Genomic DNA, 8,374 nt, shown 5'->3' on the forward strand with positions numbered 1-8,374 from the left:
AGAAAGAGAATAATTTAAAGTTGGAAAGTGATTGGAATAGAGTGGGAGAGGTAGATGGTTAACAAAACAAAAGGTGAGAAAATGAGAGAGGATGAGTGTAAGAGAGGAGCAGAATGAGAAAATATATTAGTAAAAGAGATAGAGGGGTATAAATAGCTAGATTGTAAATGAGGGGAGAAAATTGTATAAGTTTAAAAAAGTGGGATTCTGAAATTTTTAAAATTTAAGGATATTATGGAATGTGTTGTAGTTTAGAAAAGATTGTATTTTTGGCAAAAACTGTTGCAGCAATCATGGATGCATTGGTTGCAGAGACGAGTGCAGTAGATGCTGAGTGCAGGAGGCTGGAATACTATAGCGAGAGATGGCTTTACCAGCAAAAGATGCTACCTGAGGAAGAGAATATTACGAGGAAGAAGAGACCACTGAGGACGCAACAATCCAGTAGCAAAAATTGCACCAAAAACCTGCAGTAACACAAAGTCGGCCAAGAGAGAAAATACAGGGAAAAATCTGTTTTGCAGAGGGGAAGAAGCCTTGAATTTGTTCTAGTTGTTTCAAGCTCTGATACCAAGTTAAAACAAGGTTTATGATTAATTTAGAAGGCTTGCGTAATGTGGTAACCATCCTCTTCTTTTTCTTTTTTTTTGATTTACATGGGTGTCCGGGCCAGCTTGCGCGCACCACGACTAATTCCACGGCCCACTGAACACCTTACAAACCCAGTGGACATGTAAGGCACCGCGAGGGTGATAGGCGTGCACATGAGGACTCGAACTCAGGAGCAGCGGAAGGAGACAAGCTCCTCCCACCGCCAAGCCAAGGCCCTCGGTGTGTAACCATCTTTTTTTATTTATATGAATAGGGCAGAATACAATAATTATTGTGTAGTAGTGCACTGTGTAATATAACTTTATACAAGAAAAATACAATCTTTCCTAAACTGTAACACATTCCATAATAATCTACAGCCTAGTGGTTTATACTCAGATCCCACTCGTTATCGGTAAATTACATGTGCTCTTCAATGTCTCATATTTACTAGACCAGACATCTGCTATGCTATCAATAAAATCTGTTAGTTTATGCATGTTTTTAATGAAATCCATTGAGCTGCTGTCAAATATATTTTATGGTACTTGAAAGGTACATTTTCTTTTCACCTACACCTTACTCGAGGCTCCACTTTATCACTGCATGGTTTTACTAATGTTGACTGGGTAGGGAGTATTGTTGATCGAAAATCTGTTGGTGGCTACATATCCTAAATAAAAAAATTTAAACAAAGGTTCGAATATATTAATTAAGTTACAGCAAATTGACGGTTATATAATAAACGTTAGTTAGCTTTAGATAATCAGAAATAGAAAGTTTTACTCTCCTAGACCGAATGTTAGAGAATAATATAAATCATATCCTAGAGAATTGTGGAGGAGCTTGTGATGGATCAATCAATCCCGCCGTATTTGTTTGCGTTTACTGTTGGGGAATTGGGGTTTAGAGAGGTGGGGCCGAGGACTAGGGTTTATTCGGAGGCAATTGATGGTGTTTTGGATGCTGCTGCGAGGGAGTTTGCGGGGACTGAAGAGATGATCAGGCAGGCGGAAAGGTTGTTTGGTGAGTATGATTGGGAGAGGTTTGATTTGTTGGTTTTGCCACCAAGTTTTCCTTATGGTGGAATGGAGAACCCAAAGGTGGTTTTTTCACATGGTATCAGAGCCTTGATGACCAAGCGGTCACGAGTTCGAATCTCACCATTCTCATTTATTTGATAAAAAAAAAAATTAAGCACAAGGTAATATGGGTATATGCAAGTTTCAAGCCCAAAAGGTTTTCACTTGAGGGGGTGTGTTAGAGAATAATATAAATCATATCCTAGGACCTCACCTAACAGTTTAAGCTATTGGGTTGAATTGGTTCTTTGACACCGAATATATCTAGCACATGCTCTTGATATTTGGTCATTTCTTCCGGGATTTAGCCCGAATATCCTCCTCTAAACCAGAAAGAATTAAGGTCTTGTAATTGCTTGGGTGCAATGCTGGTGACCAGTGGCGGAGCCAGAAAATTTTAAATGAGGGGGCAAATTACTAACAAATACTTGATATTATATTCTATATAAATATATGTTATATATAGAGAAATTAATTTGAAATACATGTACTAACTCATGTCAAGTAAAATTAATTTAAGAATATTTTTAAAATAAAAAAACTTATATTATAATTATTTTTTCGAGTTTTTATATTTTAAAAACTATTTCATAATGACTTTATTCTTAATTTTATTAAAGATATTCTTTCTAAATATATACAATTAAACTTTCATTTATCTATTTCTAAATCTTTCAAGGACTAGTGAAATTATTGGCAACAATTCTTTGTTGACTTGTTGTTTTATACAAGTGGGTTAAATATAAACATTAATATATTTTTTTAATTTCTTTTATTGTGTCTCTAATTTTTTGAGTTGTTGAGTATTTCATTTTTAATTACTAATAAGTTGATCACCATCATTTTTCATGTGAAATTCATAACAAAATACATATTAATTCATCAAAACTCATTTCAATTCATATTCATATGCATATAATATTTATTCATGTACATATTAATTTAACAAATCTATAAATTATAATAAATTCTAACATTTTTAATAACTAATTATTAAGGAATAAAACTAAAATTAGACAATGGAATAAATAAAAAAAATAAAAGAAACTCACCTAAAACATAAAGCATAAAGCATAAAAAATTACTTACTTAACTAATTAATAGTTTAGGATTTAAAGAAAAATTTTATAAAAAGAAGAAAAATTTTAACTAATTCATAAAGCTTGGATCAATTAGTAATTAATAAAAAAAAATTAAACTTGTTAAGTTATTTTATATATATATATATATATATATAAGGATTAAGGGGGCAATTGCCCCTTTAATCCCCATTGTGGCTCCGCCACTGCTGGTGACGAATGTAGCTAGATCATTAAAGAGCTTGTAAGCAGAGGAGGAGAATAAGCCAACTATAAGGGAAAATACCACTGCTCCTAAATCTAGGGAAAGACAACACTAAAAATGAATGCCTACCTCACGGCTAACCAAAATTATCTGGTAATTAGACAACCTATAAATAGTTTGTGCCTCTACCTGTCTGTTTTGCTACAAACATGGTATAAAGAAACAAGGATGGAAAGATAGTTCGCCACATTGAAAGTGAAGCATTACAATGGTTGTAATCATCTGTTAAAAGAAAATCACATTTGATTTTCATTTTGATGAAATTGATTACAAAGTGGGTTTAGAGTATTATAATTGGCAAAAATATCTGAACTTTCCCTTGATTTTCATTTTGATGAAATTGATTACAAAGTGGGTTTGGCCTTTGCAGTCTTTCATCCGAGCATGGAGGGCTGCATGCAATTATATATAGGGGAACGGCAAGGCTACTTATCCCCATGGGAACCTTCTTGATAGGGGCAACTATCTTCCAGGGGCCATGCCTAGGTCCAGTACCCATTAAGGTTCAAATTGCAGGAATACTGAAAGCTGTAGCAGACCCTAGCATGTACGAAGAAGATTTCTGGATCTTGTTTGAAAACATCAACGGCTTGCTGGTTACCGGTACAGGCACTGTTGATGGCCAAGGCAATGCTGTCTGGAAATACAACGACGGTGGTTCCAGGTTCCCGAGTGTAAGCAACAAAATTATCTTGACATGCATGCACTTGCTAATTAGTAATTAGAGAATATGCGATTAATTGCAATTTCATAATGATTCTTCTTTCCTTTTTTTTTTTTTGTATTTATGGCGTAGTCTATAAAATTCAATCATGTGGGCAATGGGATTATAAGAAAGATCACCTCTGTTAATCCCACGGGTTTCCACATTGTAGACACAATTTTGTGCACCTGAAATTAAACAAGCACACGTGTACAAATATATGATTTTATTAAATATATGAATGGGTACAATCTCTATGTAATATATTCTTTCAAAAGAATATGGCAATCCTCTGATTCTTCCCTTGGATTTGATGTATGGTGGCCTAATTTATTTGAGTAATCAAGCCAAGATTTGTGCTTTGCAAGAACGCGAATTTGAGCGTGTATTGTGAAGCGAGATGTTGTGATTTGATGCTTTGAAGAGTACCTTGATTTGTCTTCAAAGTATTGTTGAAGAACTCTTATGGGGCGTTTTGGCTTGATCCAACAGAGCTTCGTTCTTTGTAGACTTCAAGCGTAGATGAAAGAGGCTTGACAACTCTTTGAGAGAGAGCTTCCTTGCTTGAAGAGAGAGAGAGAGAGCTTCCTTGCTTGAAGAGCTTGTCTTGAAGAAAATTTGTATCTCCAGGAATCCAATCCCTTTAGGTTGAGGCCTTCTATTTATAGAGATTTGTAAGGGCTCTCAGGTCCTTTTTTAATGCCACATGGCATAATTTTATTGGTTGATATTTATTGACGGGATCTTGCATTGATGACAAGATATCTGATGGGATCTTGTATTTATGACAAGATATCTTGAATATCTCATTTCAAGTGTCAACTTTTCATTAGCCAAGAAATATATGAAGGCTCATTTGTTTTCCATGTATCTCATTTATTTCAATTTTATTTTATCCTTTCTTTTAAAGAATAAAATAACACATGGTGAAATTTGATTGGTAGAAAATTTGTGTTTCTACAGATGCCCCCTCGAGACAAGTTCACTTACTTTTGGAACAAGTGGTCATGTCTCGAAAAATATGGTTGAGAGGGTTTTATATTTCCGACTAAAATTTGATTTGATCATATTAGATTTTCACAAGAAGTAGATAAATTTTATTGTGAAAATAAAATATAATAATCAAAATTGAAAATTTTATGGATCAATCTTGATTGAGATTTATCAAATCAAATGATAGAATATTTAGGTCCAATACCTCATTTGAAACTATTGCATATTCGGGACTAAACAAAATTTATCTTTATACCCGAATATCAATAAACACTTTGACTGGGCTGTAGGAATTTTATTTTTTTTTTACTGGAAGTGGTCACTGTAACATCTTGTTGTAAAGATCTCGTTGTTCTGAATCCCATGACTCGATTCGTTTGTGATTCCGAGTAGCGGTTGATGAATTATCACATATTAAAGATTTTGATTCATATTCTCTTTCTTCTCTTGATATGCGTGCACTCATTGTTTGATGAATTATTTGCTTCATTCCCGTTCAAATGCTCTTTCCTATATAATTCCTTCTCAACAGTATTGGAAATTTGTTGTTTCCTTTTCTTTTGGCTTTACCATGTGCATCCTTTGTTTCCTGAATGAATTGTCCAACGTGAATGAATTATTAAGAGAGCAAAAGAATTTCCAGTACTGGTAGCAGACTTCGCTCAATTGAACTAGGAAAATTTTCTTCAACTAGGAAAAGTTCGCTGGCTTTTGATTATGTTAATTAAGCAAGAGTCCTCTCATCAGAGTAAGCAGCTATAAAAACCATACTTGTCCCTTCTATTTTCTTTTACAGACAGTTCGGCTTCCAATAAGCCAGGCAATCAATCTTAGGAGGCGTTCGTCATTCTCTTCTTCTTTAGCTCCAACAGGTTGCTACTTTTCAAAGGACTCAGCCATATTATTTCCATTCAATAAGTTGCGGTCGTTCTGATTTCAAGATATCTGATGGGATCTTGTATTTATGACAAGATATCTTGAATATCTCATTCCAAGTTTCAACTTTTCATTAGCCAAGAAATATATGAAGGCTCATTTGTTTTCCATGTATGTTATTTATTTCAATTTTATTTTATCCTTTCTTTTAAAGAATAAAATAACACATGGTGAAATTTAATTGGTAGAAAATTTGTGTTTCTACACACATATCCATCGTTCTGTCCCAAACATTAGGGCAAAACATCTTCATATAACAGCTCCTGCGAGGAGCCCCAATACCGATGCAATTCATATAAGCCAATCCAGTATAGTGAAAGTATCCAGAAGTGTTATCAGCACCGGTGATGATTGCGTTGCTATAATTCAAGGAAGCACCGATGTCAGCATTAAAAAGGTTACTTGTGGGCCTGGACATGGCTTCAGGTAAGTCTCTGCTGAAAGTTTCAGGAAACACGATCGCTCTTTATTTATTTTATGAATATACTTGGAGGAAGCAATTTTACTACATATGCTCCTAAGAACCTTTCCTTGTTTATAACTTCCATATATATAACAGTGTTGGTAGCCTTGGCAAGTACCCTGATGAAAAGGACGTGAGAGGAGTCATCGTTACAAACTGCACACTAAGGAACGCTGACAATGGAGTTAGAATCAAAACATGGGGAGGATCACAACCCAGCCAGGCTTCAAACATTCTTTTCCAGGATATTATCATGGACAACGTTAAACGCCCCATTATTATCGATCAAACCTATGGATCAAAAAGCAACTCGGTTCGTTTTCTTTGACTAAATTATTTGTCATGATTACTTTTGCGATCATAGCATCATGGGTATCAAGTAATGTGAAAGTACAATCTTTCATTTTAGTCTTATAGCCTTTCTTCAAAAATTGTTAAAAACTCAATATATTACTTTTTACATTAAAAATATAATAGAAATCACCAATAAATAGTTGACTTCATCTGTTTCTTTCTTCTCTTCCTCTACCTTGACCATGCCCTCAACCTCTTTAGGTATATTCAGAACCATCTTGCTTCTTTTTTGAATAGTGTTTTGAAAAGAGTGCTTGTGCATTCATGTCTTCTTGAATGTCATTGACTCTTTTAAGGGCTTGTAGTTTTCCTATAAGTTCTTGAATAGTTAAAAAGTCCATATTTTATGATTTTTTTATCGCGACCACCACATTAGGGAATTATTTTTGCAGTGAGCATAAAATCTTTTCTAATACACGTATTTCCTACTTCTTTCCACATATCTCTTCATTTGATTGTATATAACCAATACTCCAACAAAGTAATCTGAAATACTCTCTCATTCAAGTATATATAACTTTCAAAATCACCTCGTAAATTTTATAGGAGTACCTTTCTAGCATTATTAGCTCCTTAGTTTGATTGTTGCAAAATTTATCATGCTTGTTTTACGGTAGTTATATTGCCAATATCTTAGAAGTGGCATCATCCAAAAATTGTTAAATAAGTGTGAGTACTTATTAATCCTTTCTTCGTGCTTTTTGTATAACATCACTTTGGGCTAAAGTCAATGTTACTCCTTTTATAGGCTCTTCAAAGTCTTTTTCAATCGTTTCCAACACATCTCGAGAACTTAAACTAAGGTTTCGTATGGATACACCAAATTTCACAATTGTTCTTTGTCAAATGAGAATATTGAAAAGGGAAGTTTGAATTGGCTATGTCAAACAATAAAAAACAAACTTTAATATCGATTGTTGAAAAACAATTAACGTGGTAGGAGTTTATGGAAGGCAAAACAATAAACAAAACTAAAGAATAAGAAGAAGATTTGAGAGGAAGGCAATCTTATTAAGTGTTTTTATCTTTTCTATTTGTAACATCCTCATATCCGGGATAAAAAATAAAATCTCATGTCAATCGAAAATAGAGTAATTAAATTTACACACACACACACACACACACATGGTGTTCATATTAAAGTCAATCAAAATTTTGATGAAGTCTCCCTTATACCAGAAGGTCTCAAGTTATCGATATTTAACCTGTTTATACTTCTAATAACCCGCATCTCCTAACTCAATCATAACCCAATCATCCTGGGTCTCAATCCCACAAATATCATCATACATATTAACCACAATATTTATAATGTACATTATATAACAAATATCATTATGCATGGATAAAGGATATAAATACGCATACATGGAACATGGTTATATGAACTATAGAGTTAAGTTCATCAAATCAAGTTTAAACATTAATTATATAAATTAAGTTATACAAATGTTTCCATGTTTACAAAATGTAAGGTAATCCAACCTAGACTACATAACCAAATGTGAATAAAAGTTAACAACTACTCCTATCATGTATGCGATGGTCCTAAAACAAAATACATATTATTAAAATATGAATATCACAATAAGTACACTAGCATAAATTTTCAATAATTATTTTTAAAAATAGATATGTATTCTTATTCTATTCCTTTTCCCTATTCATTTTTGTTATTCTTATTCTATTCCTTTTCCCTATTCATTTCCGTTAGAACTCCTTCTCATTCATCTATTGAAAATTGTTTTATCTCTCATTTCTAACTTCCATTCAAGATTCCATAAAATGAACCGTAACTATCTCACCCCACATTACTAATACCCTTTTCATCAGTATCATCATCATCCTATTAGCATTAACATATGGAGATCCCCTTACCCGGGATCCTAAAATATACTAAATGTATGC

The 8,374-nt window shown here is 33.5% G+C and overlaps 1 protein-coding gene across 1 annotated transcript; it reads left to right on the forward strand.

The window, feature by feature from the left end:
* The first annotated feature begins 1,442 nt into the window (after window positions 1-1,442).
* On the forward strand, window positions 1,443-6,440 carry LOC118041003 (exopolygalacturonase clone GBGE184). Its single transcript, XM_035048097.1, has 4 exons — window positions 1,443-1,636; window positions 3,388-3,681; window positions 5,887-6,075; window positions 6,209-6,440. The coding sequence occupies exons 1-4, from the start codon at window positions 1,443-1,445 to the stop codon at window positions 6,438-6,440; spliced, it is 909 nt and encodes a 302-aa protein (XP_034903988.1).
* Window positions 6,441-8,374: the final 1,934 nt, after the last annotated feature.

This window comes from Populus alba, chromosome 10 (assembly GCF_005239225.2).
Source record: "Populus alba chromosome 10, ASM523922v2, whole genome shotgun sequence".
NCBI lineage: Eukaryota > Viridiplantae > Streptophyta > Magnoliopsida > Malpighiales > Salicaceae > Populus > Populus alba.

What these genes read in the sequence shown, in the direction of transcription:
- LOC118041003 (XM_035048097.1), top strand. Translation starts at nt 1,443, where the DNA reads ATGGATCAATCAATCCCGCCGTATTTGTTTGCGTTTACTGTTGGGGAA. An exon ending in GGTGAGTATGATTGGGAGAG is followed by an intron (nt 1,637 to 3,387) that starts GTTTGATTTGTT and finishes TGGCCTTTGCAG; the next exon opens with TCTTTCATCCGAGCATGGAG. An exon ending in TACAACGACGGTGGTTCCAG is followed by an intron (nt 3,682 to 5,886) that starts GTTCCCGAGTGT and finishes CCCAAACATTAG; the next exon opens with GGCAAAACATCTTCATATAA.